A 25,274-nucleotide genomic window follows, 5' to 3' on the forward strand; every position below is an offset into this window, starting at 1 on the left:
GGCTTCCTTTAAGCTGTGGACAAGGTGTTTGTTTTGTATACACACACACACACACACACTGAGTTGAAGTCTGTATAAACAGACACACCAACCTTCCCTGTACAGACCCCACTGCTCAGCTCAGTCTACCTCTCATGGACCAGGGATTTGGTGTTGGGAAGCGTGCATGCCAGGAGCCTCCTACTGGCCCCAACTGTTGAGTTTAAGGCACAGCACAGTATATCCTTTTATTTATAAAATAGAAGAAGGAAGGGGTATAAGACACAAGTAAGAGAGAGGTTCTGTCCCTTAGACAATTCCTCTATTTGAATTAGAAACAATGAATCCAGATAGAGTGTGTAGGTAAGGACTGTGCCATCTTATATAAGGGACTTGAGCAGCCACAGGGCCACCTGGAGCTCTCATAGATATTGACAGATAGCTGCCCCTTTTTTTCTTTTAAGTTATTGAGCAGAAGGAGACTTCATTATACCAACTGCTTTGAACTTTCCATTCTGTTTAGTCACATTGCTGAAGGTTAAGACATTTTCTTTTATTCAGGTGTCAAGTCTGCTCCACAGCTGACGGTTTAGAGAGCCTTCCCCAAACGGATTTCAATTGTAAAGAAAAGGCAGTCTGAGTCCCTGTGCAGTTCCTAAACTTCAGAACTTTCTTTTAACTCTCAAAACAAAATAGAAACAATTCTTAATGTCTATAAACTCAGTCCCAAAAGGCACAATAAAACAATATTACTTTATTGGAAATATATATAGAAACATTACAGATGTATAAACTATCCAAAATGAATAGTACTTATAAACATTTGAAAAATATAAACTCTCATGAACACAATTTATCAAAAATATTTGAGAACATTCAACACATTCACAGGATCCCTCCCACCCAGACTCACCCCTGCCACCTCCAAGGCTTTCAAAGGTGAAGGTGACATTTAGTTTGGTTCCACTGGTTTTTATTATTTGCCCCCTCGTGTTGAGGATCAAACCCAGTGCCTGTGTGCTCTGAGGGAGCACTGAGCTACATTTCCCCCTCTAAGGAAAATGTTTTTGTTGGAATGGTTCTGTAATAGCATTGAGAGTGGACAATGATGAATTCGCCTTCACTTGGGTTGTCTAAATTGAATGTGTCTGAAACTGAAGAATTCACACAAACGTGTGCTCAGCGGCCCTCCTCTCTCAGGTAAAGAGAACGAGGATTAGGAGTCCGGCTCAATGAGAATCAACTTTAGTGAAGTGCCTATTATTTACTGGGCACAATATAAGAAGCTTCCCATTCATGTGGATTAGTATTTTCTTCCTTTTTTAAAAAAGAAATGTGTTAATTTAATCCAATGTTTGAATTTTATGAATATCTTTTACTCCGGGCAAAAACCAATTAACCATTGACCTAATGGTGAAGCTATAATTCAAAAGACAAGACCATTTTCTTTACATATACATTGATATCCACACAAAAAAACACTCACATGTCTATACAATGACAAGGATACACATCCAAATGCACATGGTTAAGAGATGAACAGTTTGGAATGTCATAGAGGGACACAATAGTTTATTCTTCCTTAAGCAGTATCTTCCTCTTCAAGAAAGATTCAGCTGTGGTATTAGATTTATAGGAACATTTTAATTTTTTAAATGTATATGCTCATCAGCACTCTTTCCAAAGATTTGAAAATATTTGCCTTTTTTTTAATTGTTTCTCCATATATGACAACTGATGTAATCTCTCAGTCTTTCTCCTGGGCATATATGTCAACACCAGTTCATTTTCTAACTCAGGACATATCGATTCTTATGTTTCAGGAATCTCTGACCTGTGCACAATGTCCCAAGAGCAAGACTTGACAGTTAACGTGTCAAGTGACATTTAATACATGTCTGAAAGTTAAGACCGCTAGAACGGAGAATGGCCACACACCCAAGGAAAGGTGTCAAGAGAGAGGAGTGATATCCTCTCCAAGAAGATACCCTGGGGGAACCCAGTGGGGTTATCAAAGCAACAAGGGAAACTGGCAAAATAATTTGTACAGCTTTCCAACCTACTACCCTTTCAAAGGATAATTTTCTACAAACGTGTATTCACAGCTTCTATATCTGCTACCCAAAGTGAATCAGTGGCAGAAAGTAAACATGCATTTGCCTTGAGGTATCAATTCATGGGATGCCCACGGATTATCAGCTCTCCCAAACACACAGCACAGTTAACTGCACTCAACAATTACTCTTGCTGAAGAGTCTAAGAGCACAAGTTGAGAATGCGTCAGAGAAATCAAATGCAAAGTTTTAACGAGCAAAAGAGTCTTCCTGTAGCATGCCTTCAGACTTTTTTTTTTTTAAGGAATTTCCCTCTATGATCTGAATTGGAAAGTGTGGTCATGAGGAATTCAAAAGGAAAGAAAAAGGCATGGCAAGTTTTAAAAGAACATTAAGATCGTACAATGAATCTGCTTGTTGTTCTCAGTTGTGGATGGAACAAGATGGCTGAACAGGTCACCATCTTTTAGGGATAAGAGACCATGGAGAAAAATAGAAGCATGCTATGAACTTCACATTGTGTAGTGATTGTTTCTACAAAACCTCTGTGTTAGCAAGAAGAAATCTATGGAATAGTAGTTTTTCAAAAAGAAGCTGGCATGGTGGTATACACCTTTAACCCAGGCACTCGGGAGCAAAGAAGTGCTGAACTTGAGGCCAGCCTGGGTCACGTAGCAAGAACATGTCTGAAAAATAAACAAGAAAGCAAGCCGATGGAAAACATCCCACCTCCAAAACAAAACAAAAACAAAAATCAAACAAACAAACAAAAGGAACAAAAATGACTGTTGTGAGTCATTTGTGATTTCCAAGTGAAACATGTTTTGCTTACATTATCCAGGTCTGTGTTAATAGATTCTCTGACATAATCATGTGTGTGTTTGGGAAAAAGAAAAAAATATGTGTCATAAACACGTTAGTCCAGTATGCTCTTTAACATTTTTGCCTATCTGCTGTGTAGTTTAGAAAGAAGGCATTGCAGACCAGAGGTCAGTAGACCAGTGTTCCCATTTCTTAGTTTTAATAGCTTGAGATTATGACTCATCGGACAAATGGCGTCCGAGACTCTGCTCAGTCAGAAGACAGTTAACAGATATGTGAGTCACCCTGTGTCCAAGACCAGGCAGGGATGAAGTGCCACCTGGCAGTGCCAAATCTATTGACCAGAAGATTTATTCTGAGACAAATGTACGTCTTTGACTTCTGTTGAGCTCAGGGACTATTTCGGTGGTTTTGAAAAATAAAAGAAAGATACAGATCTTCTAGTAGAAGATTAAACTTGATTTTCAAATTTGGAGGCTCTGCAGAGCAAAGGCTTTTTGCTTGGTCTCCCATCCAGAAGATTTGTACAGTGTTATACATGCTGACATACAAATAGACCTTCCAAGAATAAGTATTGTTTTGGATGTCTTGGTTGAAATTCAAAGTTTATGGTTACTTTGGTCATCAGTCCTGCTAAACAGGGTGATGTCGTCATCAAACCTAGAGGCTGAGAAGTCTGAATTCTCCAGTAAAACATAACCACTCTGATTACCATTTGGAGAAAGGACTTCTTTCTTAGCAGTAGATGTGAGCTCACTCCAGGTGATGTTGGTGTTTTTAAAAGCGTGTAGAAGGAAGATGCCATTGATGATGGTGAAGAACCCACTCAAGGTACCGATGACATCTCCAGCTTTCATGCCATACCACTCCTGGAACAAGATGGCGGAACAGGTCACCACCATGGATGTGAAGAAGACGTAATAGATGGGAGTCACCAGAGATGTGTTGAAAGTGTCCAGGGCCTTGTTGAGATAGTTAATCTGGGTTGTTACTGAAAGTGCAAGCACAGCCAACAGGATGAAGACCAGGGGATCCTTGTACACAGGCTTCTTTTCCAGCAGCTCCTTAATGGCGATTCCCAAGCCTTTGACCGAAGAAACCGAAAACGCTCCGATCAAAGAACAGATGGCGATATAGACCAGTATATTCGTCTGTCCTTTCTTTGGGGCCACAATCAAAATCAGCACCAATGCGATCACAGAGACGATCACAGCAAAGGAAATGAACCCTGTTAGGTTAGGAAAGAAGCCCTATTAAAAAATGGGGTACAGAGTTAAACAAAGAATTCTCACCTGAAGAACTTCGGATGGCGGAGAAGCATCTTAAAAAATGCTCAACTTCATTAGTCATTAGGGAAATGCAAATCAAAACAACCCTGAGATTTCACCTTACACCAGTCAGAATGGCTAAGATTAAAAATTCAGGAGACAGCAGGTGTTGGAGAGGATGTGGAGAAAAAGGAACACTCCTCCACTGCTGGTGGGGTTGCAAATTGGTACAACCACTCTGGAAATCAGTCTGGCGGTTCCTCCGAAAACTGGGCACCTCACTTCCAGAAGATCCTGCTATACCACTCCTGGGCATATACCCAGAGGATTCCCCACCATGTAATAAGGATACATGCTCTACTATGTTCATAGCAGCCCTATTTATAATTGCCAGATGCTGGAAAGAACCCAGGTATCCCTCAACAGAAGAGTGGATGCAAAAAATGTGGTATATATACACAATGGAGTACTATTCAGCCATTAGAAACAATGAATTCATGAAATTCTTAGGCAAATGGATGGAGCTAGGAAACATCATACTAAGTGAGGTAACCCAGACTCAAAAGGTGACTCATGGTATGCACTCACTAATAAGTGGATATTAACCTAGAAAACTGGAATACCCCAAACATAATCCATACATCAAATGAGGTACAAGAAGAAAGGAGGAGTGGCCCCTTGTTCTGGAAAGACTCAGTGAAGAAGTATAGGGCAAAACCAGAACGGGGAAGTGGGAAGGGGTGGGTGGGAGGACAGGGGGAGAGAGGGGGGCTTATTGGACTTTCGGGGGCTAGAAAAGGGGAAATCATTTGAAATGTAAATAAAAAATATATCGAATAAAAAAATAAAAAAATAAAATTAAAAAAAAAAAAGGAAAGAAAGTCAGAGTCAGGAGATGCTAACAGGACCACACCTTAACGAGGTACTGCTAGTCACCAACTCAAAACCACAGGATTTTAGAACAATTGAGAGTAAATAAGTATCCTTCTGCTCCTTAGAGATTTCACAGAGCACTTCACAAAAAATTATTTGAATCTGGACAGTATCCCTGCTAGGTCTGGCAGGTGTAGTGTTTTGTGTTTACTTAAGGGAGGACTAGAAAGCATATGATTCATTATAAATCTTTTGTCTTCACTTGCCTCATCTCTTCTTGTTACTGTGTAGCAAGGACACACAAACACAAAAACAGATCGTCAGCACTCAGAGACTGGCAATGGAGCAATCCTGGGCTATATAGTGAGGTCTTATCTCAATAAGCCAAACCAAACCAAACCAAACCAAGCTAAACAAAACAAAACAAAGCAGGGCAAGCACACATACATCACGACCTCAGTGTTTTTTCATTCTTCCTTTTGTTTGTTTGTTTGTTTTAAAGGCTGAAGCACTGACCTGGATCTCTCAATTTCATTTCCATTTCATGCAGAGACCTGACTTCCCCCTCCTGCGGGGCATGGATCACCATCACAGTTGACCCCAGTAGGCTCAATATGCAGCCGATTTTCCCGTGAATGTTCAAGTGCTCATTTAAGAAATAGGAAGACAATATTGCACTGTTGAGAGAGAAAGACATAAAATCACCGGCTGTCCAATTACCTTTTGATCCCGCTGTAGCTTAGAGGTTACACCGAGGCATGTGTAGCTCTGTATCCCATGGGGCTGGCTAGAATATGCTGTGTGACACCGAAACGCCCTAAATCGTTCAACAGTGATGGCTGTGTACTTATATTTAACCACTTTTATGCCTCAGGAGGAGATATTATAGACACGCTATGCTACAGATGTTCCATTACCTCTTAGAGCTTAATTAGCTTCCAATTACCATATCTCCTGTAAAGTAACTGGAATGAAAGATATTGTAGAGCTCACTGGCAAAACTGAGCACCCCTTCTCTGAGATGCTTGGCTCCTGAAATGCCCTGATTGGAGGTCCTTTGTGATGTGGCTTATTTGCATATATTTGCATATACAGGGCTTATTTGCATTTGTGGGGTCTTTTAGGGCAGGAAACTGAGCTTAAATAGAAGAGTCAACTCAAGTATGGTTCAGGTAAACTTCAAACTTACCCAAGGGCAGTCTTACACAATATGTTTGATAGGCTCATGCTTGGATGGTAGTCTGTCACATGAGGTCATGCTTGGATGGTAGTCTGTCATACGAGGTAATGCTTGGATGGTAGTCTGTCACATGAGGTAATGCAAGGACCTTTTCACTTATGGGATCCTATGTAGGCTCAAAATGGTTCAAAATTTGGGAGAATTTTGGCTTTGTGAATTTTGAATTAGGGATGTTCAATTTTTCCATTTAGAATACAGCAGACCATGGATGTTTCAAAGATATACTCCCTAGGATATACAGGGAGATGGGTGGATCAATACCTGAGTTTCATTACTAGGGCCCTTTTAACAGAGCCAGTGTGATTGTGCATAGTTTTAAAACCACAGTGCAGGGAGGTGGAGATAAAAGAGTCCCAGAGGCTCGCTCTCCAGCTAAGCTAGCTTATGTGTCAAACTACAGGACAGTGAGAGATATATATCAACATAAAAAGGTGTCCACAGTGTCTGGGGAATGGCACCTGAGGCTGTCCTTTGGCCTTCATCACACATACTCGAGTGTGTACTCCCCAACACACACACACACACACACATTCACACACACATACACACATATACATGCACACATACAAATATACACATTCACACACACATGCATGCACACACACAAACAGACATACACATTCACACACACATACACAAATGCATGCACACACACAATCACACATACACATTCACACACACAAACACACATACACATTCACACACGCATACACACATGCATGCACACACACAAACACACATACACATTCACACACACAAACACACATACACATTCACACACATACACACATGCATGCACACACACAAACACACATACACACACACACACACACACACACAATATGTACTCAGGAGATTTGATACATGACTAGCACAGACCTCTTCAACCATGCAGACTGTCAATAGTAAACCCCACCTGGATATTTCTGCCTGTCGAAAATTCCCAATGCTTTGTGCTTCAAGACTTAATGCTCAATGTTGGCACCTCGGTGGACACCAGAGTGGGACATTCTGCAGCCACATCAAGAGGCTGGTTGTGTGGTTCCTGCCTCCTATGCCAGTCTCAATTTTTGGAGCCATTTGACTCCAAGACTCGTAGCAAGTGCTTTTTCAGAGTCGTCCTCTAGTGGTCACTTGTGGGACTGCAACCCCAGTGAATACACAAGTCTTTTGCTTTAGACACATAACTCGTTTGGTTCTCTCTATTCTATAAATACAGAAAGGAGAAGAAGGGAGGCCTAGGCAGAAGCTTTCTAATGGATCCATATACTTTATAGACTCTAAAAAGACCAATGAAATGGTAGCCAGGCCACACAGAGTTCAGAGTTCATCAATCACAGTCACTGGAATCCCAATACAAACCAACCTAAAAAAAAAAAGCCAGATCCGCTGTGCCGGTTGGTTTTTGTTAACTAGAGTCACCTGGGGAGATGGACCCTCAATAGAGGAGTTGCCTCCCTCAGACTAACCTGCAGGCATTTTCTTGGTTAATGATTGATGTGGGAGGGGCTTTGAGACCCAGGACAGGGAGGTGCACGTGGATTGTATCAGAAAACAAGCTGAGCAAGCTGTGTCTCTACTTCAGTTCCTGCCTTGAGCTTCAACCCAACTCCCTCAATGATGTGTGTGTATGTGTGTGTGTATACACCCTTTCCACCCCTAGGTTGATCTTGGTAATGCTGTTTATTACAATAACAAAAGTCAAACTAGGACATCCACATACTATAAAACAGGGAATCCTACTACAGGGTATCCAGCAGAGGTATCTAGCAGGCAACGGTGGAATTTTAGCAAGGGTTGAAACGTAACCTCAACACTGTGCCTTTTAAAGTCTCCTGATGAGTGTTGCCATTAATCAATATGGCAACAAGAAAGATTCAGAGATGTTCCACAATTTACTCAGCTGAGAGAATTTACTCAGCTGAGAGATTTAACACACACACACACACACACATAGGCTAGGTTTCACTGAACCATCACAAACATAGATTGCAATTACCTTGTGAGTCCTTGGGAGCAGTGAGCCAAGTGCTCTTGTCAGGGTGGGTTTTTTGTTTGTTTGCTTTTTGTTTTTTTTGTTTTTGTATTAACAGCACGGCAATGTTTCTATCTCTGTTGCTATTTTTTGTAGCTTTCTTAAGTTATTTTTGTAATTTTTTTTTAGAGGCAAGATTAGATTTTTATCTTTGTTGGGAGTCAAACTCAAGGCCTTCTGCGTGTAAGTGGTTTCCTAGCCCAAGAAACAGCCTTTCATGCCTTTGTTATAAATGGCTTGCCTCTGAGATTTCAGGAGTTGCAGACATTATTTGAGCCTTTGAGCGCTCAGATTGCATTGTTGTTCTTCGTGCTGTGATTTCTTAGCAGAGTGCTTCTCACGGTTTTAAGGCTACTGGCCAGTGTGAACTAGCCTTGCAAGCTAATCTCTTGATTGTTTGCCTACCTTATGAGAACGCTCAGAGCCCCCAGCGGGGTGACCAAGGTGGCAGGTGCAAAGGCATAAGCGGCGAAGTTCGCAGCCTCTCCAGCCCCCACTGGAAAACAAGCAGAAATATGAGCACATAGGACTGTAGCTTCATCAGAAATAAGCAAATGGTTCATGCTACCAGCAGAGCTCTATCTCAATGCCGCTGCTAAGACCTACCCGAAAGCATTGACTTAACTTCTTGCAGCCTTTGAGAAAGGATTGCTATCAAGGGATGCTGATCTGCTGCAATTGCCAGTGGTAACAATGTAACAATGCTGATGGACAAATGTGCGCTTTACATGGGTTTCAATTGAGATGTGAGCAACTTAGATATTGCAAACATATTTATTTGGTCAGTTGAATGGAACCTAGTAGAGGTAGCTTTGGAATAGGTTGGAAATGACCCCACTTGCAATCTAACCACAGAAACAACATCAGCATCTTATAAAATGAGAAGGTTTGTAGGGGGTCTGGTGTCAGGGGGGCAGATAGCCAGGAATCCCCAGAACAGGGCTATGGCTGGAATTTCTCAATTGGAGATGACCAACAGGCAAGTGATGGTGTCTCAGAAGCTCAAGAAGAACCAAGGAGCTGTTTGAAAGTCCTAAGGATGGATGTCTAAATGTAATCTTATCTGAGAAACCTGAGATCTGCACCAAGTACTGTACTGCAAATAACCTTCAGAGTGAAGGAAACCCCAAGGGCTAGCGTTTGTGTGGAAGCCAGCTTATTCTCAGAGATTGCAGTGGGATACTTCTCCAGAGATTGTAGTATTCCACGCTGTCCAACTGCAACATGCAAACACATAGTAGAGAGAGACCACAGAAGAGGATATTCCTTTTCTTTGAATACCCAGCATTAGAACACCATTTAGACAGATCTAAATTTACAGAGAAATTAGGAGACTGCTCTCATAAAAAGAGCCGTGGTACCCTTTCCAGACCACTTAGTTTCCTTTGGTGCCTTTATATTGAAATATTATGTTACTAAATTATCATATTGAGATGGTTTCTATTTTTATAGAGGTTGTTCTATGCAAATCTTAACTTCATATGCTAACAGCCAGATAGCACCCCAATGTATGTCCTTATCCATATGATCACATATGGTATACGTATGCTTGTTATACATGGCATTGTTAATATAGTCATACAATTTTTCTCCTTAGATGCTCATTTTAACATTTGTTTTTACTCCATGTATGCAAGTGTTGACATGTATGTATATTTGTGCATTTTGTGCATCTTCCTGGGGCCCATGGAAGTTAGAAGAGATGGTCAGATCCCCTGGAACTAGAATTGAAGATTTCTATTTCAATCGCGAGCCTCCGTGTGGGTGCTGGGATGTGAGCTCAGGGCCTCTGCAAGAGCATCAAGTGATCTTAACTATAGAGGCATCTCTCCAGCCCCTGGATTTTCCTTTGAAGACACGAGGGAAGGCTGAGGAGATGCACGTGAGACATAAACGCTGAGTAAGAGAATTACTCAGATCATCTTTACTAGAACCTTTCCAGGGTACCCCAGTACCCTGCAAATGGATGTGGAAATGCCTCAAAAATAGAAAGGGCTCTACAAATTTAAATATCAACCCATTTGACTTCCAACATTTATTAGGGAAAGGCTGTTTTTGAAAATTAAAAAAAATGAATTCTTTATTTTATGAGGTCACACGTATGTCTGTGCACATGGTGCCTGAGGTGCTCAGAAGGTTTCTGATCACCTGGAACACAAATTATGGATGGTTGTGAGCTGGCATGTGCTGGGACTCAAACAGTCTGCAGGAGCAACAAGTGGTCTTAACTGTCCAGCCCCCAGGTTTTTTTTTTTTTTTTTTTGTTTTTTTTTTTTTTTTTTTTTTTTTTTTTTTTTTTGGTTTTTAGAGACAGGGTTTCTCTGTGTAGCCCAGGCTGGCCTCGAACTCAGAAATCCACCTGCCTCTGCCTCCCAGAGTGCTGGGATTACAGGCGTGCGCCACCATTGCCAGGCTGCTTTTGTCTTACAATAGGATTTTTTCAGTGTTAAAATCAGCTCCTTGGTTTTGGAAAATAGAGAGACGTTAGGGTTCTGGGTACAGAGAGCTGAGCTGTGACCCATGTGAAGCTTCTTTATGATGTCCAGCCCTTGGAAGACTTTGACTTGGCATTGAAGTGAGTTTGTGGGAGGTAAGAGAGGGAGGTGGGGAAGCCAGAGAGAGTGGCAGAGCAGACAGCCGGCCTCTCGGGAGGACGTCATATTAGCATTTGGGAAGGGCTTCCAGCCTGCCAGTTCTGCTTCTATCCTAGTGTCCAGTTAAACTCGCTCCTCCCCCCCTCTTTACCCCATATCAATAGCCAAAAAATTGCTTTTTATTTATCCACCCTAGGTCCTGATAAGGAAGACACACCCATTTCCAAGAGGATGTGCAGTAAGGATAGCCAAAAACCATCAAGTAAGAACTCAGAAGAGGGGCTGGAGAGATGGCTCAGTGGTTTAGAGCATTGGCTGTTCTTCCTGTTCCCCTAGAGGACCCGGTTCAATTCCAGCACCCACAGGATGGCTCACACAGTCTGTGACTCCAGTTCTCCATTGGATGTCCTCTCCTGGCCTCCTCACGCACTCCATGCCCAGAGTGCACAGCCAGCCTAGCAGGCAAAACACTCATACAACACAAACTAACTAACTAAGGAAAACAGAACTCAGACGCTCCAGGAGGAAGGTGTTTCTCAGTTCTCCAGGGAAACGGGAGAGGTTTGCGATATATAATATTTGAAACATTAATGTCTTCATTTGCATTCTAGGAAAACACAGAGCAGGCTCTGTCAAAAGAGTGGAATAACCTATTTGTTGATAAATGGGCGCAATGTGCCAAGACACCACAATCCTTTCCAGATATAAGTCCATCCTCCCCGGGCGGGAGGAATTCCTGAGCAGGAAACCTCACGAGCTTCGTACTTACTTGACAGCAGTCCTGCCCACCACAGCCATTCCTTGAGGTAAGAATGTCCACCTTGCCCTAGGAAATAACAACAACAAAAAAGAATCAGGCTTTCATTCGCCTCAGGAGATGAGGGTAGAAGGCCTGACTCCCAGGAAAGATGTTGAGCATATGGAAAAGACAAGGCTTCTGGTCATGTAACTCAGCAAGTGTCTTCTCTAAGTGAGGATATGCTCCCTCCCTTCCTTTCTTCCTTCCTTCCTTCCTTCCTTCCTTCCTTCCTTCCTTCCTTCCTTCCTTCCTTCCTTCCTTCCTTCCTTCCTTCCTTCCTTCCTTCCTCTACCTTCAACTTCTATGGAAAGTTCCTTTGACTTGTGTGAAATTTTACTTAATCATCAGGTTCTCCAGTGATGTCAGTTAGCAGTACAGGCGTAGGGCATCATAAACTCTAAACTTGTTTCAGCCAGAGTTCAAAATTAGAATCGAAACCATAGCTTGCAGCTGACGCTGGTCCTAGAGGGAAGAAGATAACTAACAGGGAGCCTCTGCGGCTTTGGAAGAGCCAGTTAAAGAACGGCGGGCCTCAGACAGGTGGACTCTGCTTATCTTTCTTTTCTCCCCCAGCCCCAGACAGGGTTTCTCTGTGTAGCCCTGGCTGTCCTGGAACTCACTCTGTAGATCAGGCTGGCCTCGAACTCAGAAATCTGCCTGTCTCTGCCTCCCAGAGTGCTGGGATTACAGGCGTGCGCCACCACCGCCCACTTCTGCTTATCTTTCTCTTCGCCGTACTGAAGGGGACAACGAGCTTTTTCTGAAGCTGCCCGGAGTCATCTCGCTGTGAGTGACCGGTGACCTGAGTCACGGCTAACACGTTAGCTATAGGTGGTGGAGTTTTCTCAGTCCTAACAACTAAACTAAGCAGGACACATAAGCAACAAAGATGATCTTGCAAGGTAGTTTATTTTCCTTCCTTAGTAGTTTCTCCTTGCCCGGTGGTAGTGGTGGTGCACGCCTTTAGTCCCAGCACTTATTTGGGAGGCAGAGGCAGGCAGATTTCTGAGTTCAAGGCCAGCCTGGTCTACAGAGAAATCCTGTCTCAAAAAACGTGCTGACTAAACAATATACACAATATCTTAGAGACAATGAAGGAAACTGGTTCAACAATAAGTACTGAAGGACACTGGTGAAGGAGGCCATTCTAGGGTGGAGGACTAGATGGTGGGATACAGAGGCTTGACTCAGATGGATGGGGGCGGGGGCGGAGGAGCGGGGAGAGAGTTCTGTGCCAAGGGAAAAGCTCGTAGGGTGGAAGGGAGAATGCTCTATTTCAGAAGCACCAGTGGACACCTGGTTGGATGTGTTCCTTACCTGCTCTGGTAACGCCCTTGTCGGCCAGTTGCAAGAGACCCTTCTTCTTGAGTATGAAACTCGAGCCAATGAAAAGGCTGGAGCTTATGGCCAATACCAAGCCCACATACAGACTGTATTTGTTTTCTACACTAGCTGAAATGCTGAAGTTGGTTATGGAGGAATTCGGGTTGGTGTAGACAACAGGATAAGCCAGCGGCCGTGACACGTTTGTGATCTCACACGAAGCCTGCGAAAAGTTCGAGCAGACCAGAGACAGCACATACCCTGGCAAAAAGAAAGAAGAACGGATGGTTAGACTGCAAGGGAGCTGGGCAAACGCTTACTCCTTCCTGCAAAAGAGAGACTCAGTGGATGGAAACACATTTCTATTGTAAACAGGAAACTCCCCGCCTAAGAGATGGTCCACAGGCCAACAGACACTTTCAACGAAACTTTCCCACATTCTTAAAATTACTTAAAGATCATTTAGTTGCCATTGTTCAAAGAGGAGAGAGGTTTCACTCAAAAGTCCAGGTCCTCTGATAAATCCTGTGACCTGGCAGCACGGGGTCTTGGCTTCAGTAAGGAAGCAGCCGGTGGGAATGAGAGTGCTCTCTTAGGTCTGGCTTCTGCTGTATAGCTCACCATGCCCCCCCCCATCCCCACCCACCTCACTCCTTCTCATGATCAGTCTGTCTCTCAGAAAGCAGGACTTGTGACAGGCGGTGGAGAAGGCCACGGCAATGCCACTGGCCTATAAATTATCCTATTATAGGAAATCTAGCTGACCCATTCATGGGGTATGAACTGTGCATTCCAGAAAATTCATTAGACTTTAATTTTGCATACCACTTAGCCCAAAGAAAATAGTTTCTCAGTTTAACTAATTGACTTGCTCCTGAATAAACAGAATTTTGTAGAAAAACCAAATTAAACACCCGTAGGCTTTAACAAGCATAAGATTTCAGTAAGAATGCAGAACCACTAGAACAGACCCATTCTGTGCATTGGAGTGTTTCTAGGCTAAACTCTAAAACATGAAAGAGAAACATGTTACATACTACGAGAAACTTCTGATAGTTTGCCACTTGCACAGCTAACCAGCAAGGTGACATTGTGACTAAATCTTCTACTTTCTCATCTCATTTCCTTTTTTAAAAGGCAAAGTGTCCCAGCATCACTTATCCTAAACAAAAATGGACAAAGGTAGATCATGGAATTCAGTGAAAAACCAGAAACCACCGTGGTAAAGATTTCTTGGGAGGAGAGCCAGTCTCAAGTGACCAGCCGGGTCACATGTCGAGACGAGCAACGCTGGGGGAACCCAGCGGGCTGTACTTACACATTTATATGGATAATAACTAAAATAAGATTTGAATAGGCCATGAAGTTAAGAAGGAGTGGTGTGGGGCAGAGGGGAAGTTGGAGGGAGGGAGCTACAGCCAGTGCAGTACTCACATAGGAAAAAGTAAAATAAAAATTAAAACAAACAACAAATAGCACTCTGACTTAACATTCCCCCCGATCTTGAGAGAGTACACTCTCTCATTGACACCACTGGCAGCTTCTGAAACGCTTCTCAGGAAGACTTCCCCCCATAAGGAGGTCTTCATGTCATCCAAAATCATCCCAAAGCTATCCTAATTTATAACACACAGTTAGGCAATCACCTTAAAGTTTCGGTCTTGAAATGGCTGAGAAACTGATCTCAAATGTTTCTTAGTTCATTCATCTGTGTGACTTAGAGATGAATTGGCTTTACTTGAGAGATGCAGACCTGATTCTGAGTCAAAACTTTTAAATATGCCAAGGGAATTATATTACTTAAGGGATTTCTAAAATAAAATAAAATTGAGAAATATTTTACGATATTGTTTTTAAAAGAACAACCATGAATGTTCACGGTAGTGAGGCAGCTATAGTATTCTTACTCATCTAAACCCGGAATGGGAAATGAGCCGGACATGTGATTCCCCACTCATAGCAGGAAACGAAACAGTCAACCAAAGAAGCCACAGCAGACAAATAGAAAGCGAGCCTGGGCATTTGTGTTCGTCATGATTCTGATTACATTCATTCCTGAGAAAACTCTGAACTGAACTTGCCAATGAATACGCGCCTGCCCTGCACTATGAGGTTAACACAAACCATTCCAGAACTTCATCTCTGAGATCAGGGTGGGTGGACCTCATTCCAGAAAAACAATATGCCTTCTAAGCAGCCGAGGAAGCAAAAAACATTCCCTACACTTTAGGGGCGTGTGGACACTGGTGCCAAGGGCACACGAATAATCTTGTTTGCATTTTCCAAGTTCTTTCACGATGGACACGAGTTTTAAGGCCCGCGAGTTTTATGGCAGGAGGAATAATAAAAACCTTGCTTGGTTACTGACCTTAGAACTTAAATCGTTTTATGCTTTGGGAGTGTATTCGGGGAGGAAAGCCCACAGAGGCAGTGACCCGAGGGGAGGGAATGAGGGTTTGGAGGGGCCCAGGGCACAGGGAAGAGAAGGGCAGGGCAGATCGTGTGGGCTGAGACCCTGGAGGATTTTAGAGGATGCAAAGCAACCCAAGTTAGTCTTTTGATTTCAGAAAATGATAAACACAATGTAAATAAGGCCAGTAAAGTCTTTTTTAAAAAAGATTTATTTATTACATGTAAGTACACTGTTGTTATCTTCAGACACTTGAGAAGAGGGAGTCAGATCTCATCACCATGTAGTTGCTGAGATTTGAACCCCGAACCTTAGGAAGAGCAGTCAGTGCTCTTAACCACTGAGCCATCTCTCCAGCCCCCACCTTAATGTTCAGAGAAAGGCAAACCGCTTTCATCTCTCAAAGCTACATACACCTACAGAGAATCATTTAATTGTACAGTTTATGGCAGACTATCTGATCACTGGGAAGTCTGTGATTGGGCAAAGCTTCATCTTAATCAGAGAATCACAGCGCTGCATTGCCAGGTTGAAGACTGCGTTGTTTCACCATCTAGTCTTCTGTGGCTGATGAGTCTTAGCCTTCCTATGGTTGGTACATGGTTCTTCCCCTGGTCTAGTTTGGATGTTAAATGTCCATGAAAGGCCTGATTTCCAGGTGGTACTACCAGGAGATAGTGGCATCATCAAGAGGTGACATCTAGATGGAGTAGGAGGGTCTTTGGGTCAAGGGAAGTGTGACTCCCTCAGGGAGCTCTCACTTTCCTCCGTCTCCCATGAGTTGGGCGTATTTGTCCTGCTGTGTGTGCTCCTACTATGATGTGCTGTCTCACTGCAGACATAGGAAATCTGAATGAAACCTCTCTGTCCACCACAATTCATTCTCCCGCTTTGAGCCATTGTCGATAAGGTTATATCTTCCTTGGTTGGTCTCACTGACTCTGTTGTAGTTTTCCATGCCAATTAAAATTAAGGCTCAATCCCTGCCAACCCTAAACGTTAAAACTCAACATGCTCTGAAACTTGCTCACCTCTGACCTTTTGCTGCATTCCTCTTGTGTCACTCATCCCTCAAGTTGCCCAAGTTACACTTCATTCATTCATCCACATAGTTACTGTCTTTTAGCTGCCATGACTGTCTTAGCTGCCGAGTGAACAGTGGTAAGCATAAATAACTCCCTTGTATTCTAATGGGGGAAGGGCTAGAGAAATGAACCATGTAATATGTTTAAATGCCAAGAAAAACAGCAAAGGTTGCATACATATACATGTATATATGCATAATTTGAGAACAGGATTAGGTAGAAATCTCTGTTACGTGTAAAAGACAAAATTCAAGGCAGAAAGTATATGTGAGCAGTAAAGGGACTGTGTCATTGGTGGGGTGAAGGACAGGAAGGACATGGAACAAGATATAGCCACAGAGCAGTTGGGACAAGATCAGGTGAGATGGGCTGGTGTAAAACCAAGGTCCTCTCCTGTCATCTTCCTTTCCAAAGCTCTACACTGAGTTTCCTTTCCATTTAGAAAAGGGTGAGTCCACCTGCCCCAGACAAAGGCTACAGATCTGTGGTCCTGCTTCCTCTGTTTCTGAAGAACCTTACTAGGTCCGCTGTCTCTTCTTTAGTTGTCTTAAACTAGTTCCTCCTCCTCCTCCTCCAGCTTTTATAGTGGCTATTGTTTAGCCCGTTACAGTGTTGGCACGCATAGCAAGCTGCTTCTTGGCACTGAGAAGCCTCCTCCTGGGTTGAGGTTGTAGCTCATCCTCAGAGCACCATACACACGCCCACCACACTTCCTTACACAGCTGTTCTCCGTAGGCACAATCAAGAAACTTGCAATTCCCCCAGATCAGCCAATGACCCTATTTAGTGCTCCCAACCAACCACAATCCTCCTCACGGCTTATGTTTTTACAGTGTATGCATATCCATACAGTTATGGATTTGCTCAACAAAACAGCCAGCGAACCCATACCACCCAAGCAAGGTGTTGGTTTGCTCACAGAGAGTCAGTTCCTCTTCGAAACTAGTGAGCTACAGGTAAACAGGATAGGCAAACAGCAGATGGTTTTTAACAAAAGCATAGCAAGCTAGAATAAACAGAGAAGGAGGAAGGAGGATAAATTGTCTAGGTTAGGTTGGAACAGAATTAGGGTTAGACATAAATTAGAGCAAATTTGGAACAAAATGAGAAATTTGGACATCACAGTGGACAGAGGTATGCATTAGCTCGCACGCAGAGATGCTCATTGTTTCCATCAATCAAACAGAACTGAGGACCAACGGTGTAGCTCAGAAACACAGGGATCGCCTGGCTTGGAGAGGCCTTAGGTTTGATCCCCAGAACTTCCAGAGCAAGTGAACTGTAATGGAGAACTCCCACCACAGCAGCCACCACAAAATGCTTCAAAATGGAGGTGAGAGGATGCTGCTGGTTTGAACCCCTCTACTATCTTTTGTTGTTGTTGGTTGGTTGGTTGGTTACAGGGTTTCTCGGTGTAGCCGTGGCTGTCTTGAAACTCGGTGGACCAGACTAGCCTCAAACTCACAGGGATCTGCCTGCCTCTGCCTCCCACAAGCTGGGATTAAAGGCGTGCACCACCTCTGCTGTCCTAAGACCCATCTTTAAGGCCTTCTTACATTAAAGGGCCAGAGGGAGCAGGGAAGAGTGTGGAGTGGCAGGAAGTGGCAAAGGACTGCTGGCCTAGGTGTTAGCATAACTCACATAACAGACATAACTGAATAACAGACATAACTCGCATAACAGGCATAACTCGCATAACATGCATAACTAGCACAGTTTTCACACTTTACCATCTGGAAGAATGGTTACTCAATTTTTCCTCTTGAGGAAAAAGCAAAAAGGAAACCAAGTAAGGTGGAGCTCACTCTGAATCCAGTGCTGAGGGCAGAGGCAGGTGAGTCTCTTTATAAGTTCAAGGTGAGCCTGATCCACAGTGAATTTCAAGTCAGCTAAAACTATGTAGAGAGATCCTGTCACAAATCAAAACAAACAAAACACCCTAAAAATGAATAAACAAACAATTTTAAATGAAAATGCAGGAAAGGAACTTAAACATTCCAGTAAATTTGCATGCACACTTTACATTTTTAAAATCATTTACAGTTCATACTGAACACTAGGCTCGAGAACACACACCACAGTGTTTCCTTTTTTGTTTGTTTTTTTGTTTCTTTGTTTGTTTTGGGATTTGTTTTTTTTTTTCGAAACAGGGTTTCTCTGTATAGCCCTGGCTGTCCTGGAACTCACTTTGTAGACCAGGCTGGCCTTGAACTCAGAAATCCACCTGCCTCAGCCTCCCAGAATGCTGGAATTAAAAAGTGACCAGGCTGGCCTTGAACTCAGAAATCCACCTGCCTCAGCCTCCCAGAATGCTGGAATTACAGGCTTGCGCCACCCCGGCCCGGCATTTATTTATTTATTTATTTATTTATTTATTTATTTATTTTGGTTTTTCGAGACAGGGTTTCTCTGTGTAGCCCTGGCTGTCCTGGAACTCACTCTGTAGACCAGGCTGGCCTCCAACTCAGAAATCTGCCTGTCTCTGCCTCCCAAGTGCTGGGATTAAAGGCATGTGCCACCACTGCCTGGCTACCACAGTGTTTCCTGAACAACTTTTAGTGGGGAATTTTATTTTGTTTTGGGTGGCTAGAGAGTTGTTTAAGTAGTGCTTAATTTTGGCATTGCAAGAAGTCTTTTGGGACTTAGAAACAAATACCTTGTGTTTTAGTTTTAAGACGTGAAGGAAATCTCTTTCAGAGCATCTGATAAACAGTTATAGTTTACACAGAAAATCAAAGTGCTTTAGTAGTAAAAACTGTCACCATTTTGTGGATTTTGACAAATGCCTATCACATGTGTTTATTTGAAAGAGTGATGTGTCAAATTCTAAGAAACGTGTCACGTCTCAGAGGCCACGGGGTGGATGGGCATTGTGTTAGTCCAGTGTCTTAGATGATGTAAGCAGCAGTTAATTCCTACAGCTCTGGAGACTGAGAGTCTGAAATCAGCATGGCCCCAGGGTTGGGCTCCTGGTGACAGCCTCCCCTTCCCTGTGTTTTCTCAGGGTGAGCTTTCAGACCCCTTTCATACAGAGCCACTTCAGGTTGGACATCCATCATCCAAAAATCCCACATGCTACAACATAGAAGTTTTGGTGCACTGATAGGACATTACTGAATAATTCCATATCAGGAAACTCAGCTTTATCTATAAATACTTCAGATCCTTAGCACTTCGCATGAAGGATGCTTGGGATGTAATTTTTTGAATGATGGCCCCTGTTCTATGATCAGTTATCTTTCTGAGGCCCCATCCCTCACTCCTGCCACACTGGGATAAGGGTTGCAATGTAAATTCAGGAAGGATGCACCATCCAAAGTACTGTATGCACCTATAGGAGTACAGGTCCAAAGAATGCCAAGTTTAATTGAACACTAACTATGGAGCTATATTAAATTCTTTGTTTCTGTTTCTGCACAGAAGTAAACATGGAAACCCAAACTACAGAATTTAGTTATGTATTAGTGTGAACAGATATGTTTTATATGAATGTTTAAAAGACTATACAATATATATGGATATATGCATATGTGCATATGTATATGTGTATATGTATAATGTATACACATATGTATAATGTTCAAGACTATACAATATATATGCATATATGTATATATACACATACACACACACACACACACACATATATGCATGTATGTATAGAAGCAGAAGAGAAGGATACAGCCAACTCTCAGAGTCACAATTCCTCAATTGCCTCATCTTAATCTTTTCTAAAGTTATTTTTGTCTTATATATATAGGTGTTTTGCTTGCATGTATATCCGTGTACCACATGCATGCCTGGTGCCCTCAGAGGTCAGAAAAGGTTGTCAGATACCCTGGACTGGAGTTACAGGTGAGGGTAAACTGTCTTGTGGATGTCATAATTGTCATAATTGAGCTCATGTCCTCAGTGCGCTTGACCACTGAGCCATCTCTCTAGCTCCTGATTCCTTTCTTACAACCAAAGACATTCAGGTCAAGAAGATAGGAAAGGTCAACTTTAAATATCATAGGCATTTCCCTCTGTTGTCTGGCCATGGTCTGGAAAAGTAGCTCACTCCATGAGAGGAAACTTTGAAAACCCTTGATTCTTCTCTGCCTGAAGCTTGCTTTTTGAACCCCAAGTCAGCTAAGAGCTCCTCAGATGTGAGAATTTATGAATGTTCTTTTGGCAGCCCAGGATATCTGCCCTTGAGTTCATCATAACATCATCTTCACAGTCCCTGACACAATGTGTGTGCACTTGGAGTGTCCCAGGTGATGGCTGTAATTCTTGGATTCTGTTTCCCCAGGGTCATGTTTCCACTGCTAATAAAAGCTGTTTTGGCTGTTGAACTTAACTTGAGTTCCCTTAGAACATTTGCAAATAGTACTGAAACCAAATTTAAAAAAAAAAATCCTTTATGTGTATTTAAGTTTGTCTTTTCATTTTGCGATAATTTGGGGTTATAAGATCTTTTGAAGTATCCAGTCTTGGTTTTAAAAGTTGAAATCAAAGTACTACTGTAACTTTTCCTTTTGGGCACCTTACAGAACTCTTTTATTCTCAGACTCCTTGATTAGCTCTTCAGGTCTCACGTAGATTAACACTTTCTCTAAAGGGTCCCGGCCACCTAATCTGCAGACCACCCACACCCTCAGTACATCAACTGTTAGACTTTGCCATGGTTGTAGGTACACTGTCAGGTCATTTGCTTCTTGGGAACTTCCTGTCATCAGGGTAGTAAACAGATTGGGAGTTCTAGCGTTGACGACACCAGACTTTCGACAGTCCTTTCCTAGGACCCAGGCCAGGGATTGGCTCACAAGATTCTTGTTCATCACCTCAAACACATCAAGGAAAAACAGACTCTATTTAAGCCCCGCCAGGGGTCTGCCCTGTGGATTTCCTGAGGTAACCCAGTGCCACCTACTCTGTCAACAAGATTTCTATCCACTTTAGAGAGGAAGAAAGAGAGCCAAGTGGACTCCCTGGGGCTAAAACCTAGTCTCCTACTACTGAAATTACAGATTAGCCTCTCCCATCCGTCTCAGTACCTCTCTGCACAATTAATCACCGGGTGACACAGAGCTCCAATATTTCTTGTAATTACTAAATGCATGAGCAAAGCCAGGAAAATATCCAGAGGTCAAACGAGTGGGTGCAATCTGCTCTCAGATCCCTGAACAAACAAGGGCAGGGTGCATTAGTGCAGGTCCGACCTGGTGGCTCCAGAATTATTTAGAAAAGGGACCAACTGCCATTAAGTCCCTGACTGCCTAGGAAACAGCCCTAGATGCAGCTGCCTTTGGGAGCAGCGGTCTCAATGTGGGGACAGTTTGTCAATTGCTGCCCATTTTTTTTACACGTCTCTTCCCTTTCTTACTAGATGGGTTTTGATGAGTCTCCTCTCTTCTCTCTTTCCTCTCTCTTCTTTCTTTTCCCTTATTAAGTTATAAGCTGAAAAATCCAAGAAGGACATGAAGGATGCTGCCAGGAACTTCTAAAAAAAAAAAAAAAAGAGTGGATCCCAATCTGTGGTTCTCCACCCCTTTGGGGGTTCAAACGATCCCTTTACGGGGGTTGCATAGCAGATATTTGCATTATGATTCATAACAGTAGCAAAATCACAGTTATGTTGTAGTAAAGAAATCATTTTATGGTTGGGGAATCTTGACAACATGGGGAGCTGTAGTTACATAGTGCATTAGGCTGGGAACCACTGTAAGGCGCGGGTCTCACCAGACAGCTTCTTTGAGCAAGTAGGTTAGAAAAGACCTTTACCCTGAAGTTGCCCTTAATCCGACTATTTCATTTGCAATGCACATTTCCCAAGATTGCCCCACCTTTCCCCTTACTTTCATTCGGTTTACTCTGACCTTCTGTGTAGAGACAGCAAGAAGCCAGGGGAAGTGGTGAAAACCTGACAAAGATCAAGGGGCGGGGCCCAGGGATTTTACAGGGCAAGGTGTGGGCTGGAAATCCCAGTCTGGCCCGGAGGAAGAATTTACAAAAGGGCATTCCCAGTTCCCAGTTAGAGTAGTTGCCCAAAGGATTGCCCAGTAAGTCATACCTGGGACTCAGGCACAGTATGTTCAGGGAGCAGTGTGGGAAGCCCACGGGATCCCCGGTATGTCCTCTGCTCGGCAGGTGGCATGAACCGCATACTCTGGAGTTGAGGCTGAGCCAGGAAACACCCCCCTGGATCCAACCCTGGAATCTGCCCTCAGCAAGCATTCCGAATTTCCCCGCCACACACTCAGCCCGAGGTAATCAACATTTACGTAGGTAAGTCCGGGGACCAAGTGGGCGTCACCTCTGTCCTGCTCCCACTTGGGCTTCCCCACAGAGTCTGGAGTGCGGTGGGCACAGCTAAGTATTACTGTCCCGTTGGTGGGACAGCCGACTGGACGACTGGAAGACTACAAGGCTAGAAGACCGCGTTAAGAATCCGCACATTTGTCTCGAGTCTGGAGACCACGCATCTGGGCTCCCAGCTACCCAAGTGACCAAAGTGTCCCACCGCCGGAGCTGACACTCACCTTCGTGGCAGGGCTCTCCGGGTGGCAGCATCAGCTGTGCCCCCATGGCCTGGGGACCGGGCTTCCTCCGTGCTAGCAATAGTTTCTCACACACCAGTGTCCCGGGACCTGCGTTCTCTCACTGCGGTGCAGTGGAGTCAGCGAAGGGTGTGCGCTGGCTCCGCCCCATGGCTGCCTCAGCCAATGAGAGTGACCGGGTGGGGCGGGTGGGTGGAGGCCCATTTTCCGCCCACTGCTCGTTGCCATTAAAGTTCCTTCAGTCGCCGGTATCTATAGGGTGGACCCGGAGCTGCACAGGTGCTTAGTCCACAAACACCTGTCCAGGAGGCTATGAGGTCACAGCGTGAATGCTGCCGAAGCCACTCGGGGAATTTAGCGACGGAGAAGCTGACCTGAGGCTCCCTTCTGTCTGTCCGGGAGCAGACAGAGTGCTGGACAGCGTCTGTGGGACTTTTTTATCACTGGCTTTTGTGAAGCAAGGTGCTTTCTGCTGGAGTTCTGCTCTGAGTCCATGCTCAAATTTATTCTGGGATTTTTTTTTTTTTGAACAGGCTTGGTGCTTCTGTTCTCTTAGGTACGCAGTTGTCCTCCTTGTCTTACAATACCTGAGCCTACTTGTTTGCAACAAGCAGGCATCTCCCTCTCCACCCACCCAGCCGCCTTAACCCCACGCCCAGTCGTAAGCGAAATAAGCTTTTCAGGGATCAGCAATGGCCAAAGGGAGAAGACTTGTTCCCACGCTGAAGTTCATGATATTTCAGCAGTACCCTCCATAACACACAAGAGACAACTCGTTGCATTGCACAGCACAATTTATTAACTACAGTTTGCAGGTGGGGGATAAGGGTAAAGTAGAGAGAGTGGTGAAGTAACTTCGCCCTGAGGTGTTTATAGCCCAGGAAATGGCCACACTTCCTGCTGAGGCTCTAGGTATTCACGAACAGCTAGTAACTTTATTGCCTAAGAGTTTCATCGCAGATCCATCTTGCTTTTCTTGTTTTCAGGCTTATGAGACAAAACTTAAGTCCAAATTAGTCAGTAGTTTATGATACATACTTTTCTTCCGTGACTTGTGGAAAAAGAACTGGGCGGGAACAGGAACGGGTGAAAGTAGCAAGGACGATTTAAGCCAGTTTTGGATAGGGAGCCTCGTGAAGAAGACATCTGCTTAGAAGCTTTCTTTGGACATCAGATTTCAAGTTTTGTCTTCATCACAGTTTGGCAATGATAATAAATCTGATCTCAGGTACTTATTACTATTTAACAAACAACAGTCACTATGTGGCAAACCCTACCCTAAGCGCTTTATCAAAAAATGTTTAATTCATATTAAAATCATTCAAAATGATAATAGCTGTAGTCATTTTCCACTTTATGCTTTATATCTTCACTTGAAAAAAAGCCTTGAGAATATTCCTTTGAGATTCATTAGTTTTCTTTATTGGCACACGAATGCAGACGTGTGTGCGGGTGTGCCTGTGGAAGCCAGGGGGGGCATTCTGCTCTATCACTCTTCCTCAGTGGGGGGCCTGTCACTGAACCCGAGCTAGGCTAGTCATCAGAGCAGGCCTGCTCCAGAAACCCGTCAGCTTTTGTTCTCTGGAGTGCTGGGGTTATAGGTGTAAGCCATGTCACCGTTTTTTACATGGTTTCTGGTTCTCATGCATGGGTCGCAAATGCTGTTACCTCCCGAGTCATCTCTCCTTCACACTGGGATGACTGTCTGTTTTTGGCAGGAAGTACTTTGCTATAAATCTTATTTATTTCAGTTCTGAGTATGTGAGAAAACCCTCTGGGAAAAATAAGCAAACTTGCTCAAGATCACTGCTGTCCTAAGCCGGGTGTGTCCTAGGCAGAAATCAGTCATGAATTCCCCTCACCCATTATTTCTAGATGAATAGATATGTGGCTACCACACAGGAAGCCACTGATACACTAGTTGGGGTGGGTGTTATTCCTATCCAAGAATATATTATTTAATTCAAGGAAGAATAACATTTAAACACCTCCAGTGAACCCACTCTTGACTTTAGGAAATCCTTTTATGACTCAAAACTTCAAATGTGACAGTGAACAAAGCCCTCTTAAAGGAAGAGTCACACTTACTGGGCTTTGTACCAATGATGATTGTGAAAACTCAAGATCGGAACTGCCTCAGAGCTGGGGGAGGACAGGCCACACTGTCCTGTAGCTTGGGCAGGTCTGCAGAGTAACTCTGTGTGAGCCTTTAACCTCCATGGCCACGATACGGGGGAGTTTGCTGTTCTC

At 43.6% G+C, this 25,274-nt stretch overlaps 1 protein-coding gene across 1 annotated transcript; it reads right to left on the minus strand.

The window, feature by feature from the left end:
• Window positions 1–842: 842 nt before the first annotated feature.
• Window positions 843–23,127, minus strand: Nipal1 (NIPA like domain containing 1). Its single transcript, XM_052198919.1, has 6 exons — window positions 23,007–23,127; window positions 12,982–13,248; window positions 11,635–11,691; window positions 8,677–8,767; window positions 5,513–5,673; window positions 843–4,083 (listed from the first exon to the last, which is right to left on the minus strand). Exons 1-6 carry the CDS (start codon window positions 23,050–23,052, stop codon window positions 3,455–3,457), a joined length of 1,251 nt encoding a protein of 416 aa, XP_052054879.1. The 5' UTR covers window positions 23,053–23,127; the 3' UTR covers window positions 843–3,454.
• Window positions 23,128–25,274: the final 2,147 nt, after the last annotated feature.

This window comes from Apodemus sylvaticus, chromosome 11 (genome assembly GCF_947179515.1).
Source record: "Apodemus sylvaticus chromosome 11, mApoSyl1.1, whole genome shotgun sequence".
In the NCBI taxonomy this organism is placed as follows: domain Eukaryota; kingdom Metazoa; phylum Chordata; class Mammalia; order Rodentia; family Muridae; genus Apodemus; species Apodemus sylvaticus.

Coding starts and splice junctions, on each gene's coding strand:
- Nipal1 (XM_052198919.1), bottom strand. CDS start 23,052: ATGGGGGCACAGCTGATGCTGCCACCCGGAGAGCCCTGCCACGAAG. Junction 8,768..11,634: donor GTGGGCAGGACTGCTGTCAA/GTAAGTACGAAG, acceptor CTTGTTTTCCAG/TGGGGGCTGGAGAGGCTGCG. Junction 4,084..5,512: donor AATGAAATTGAGAGATCCAG/GTCAGTGCTTCA, acceptor CTAACCTAACAG/GGTTCATTTCCTTTGCTGTG.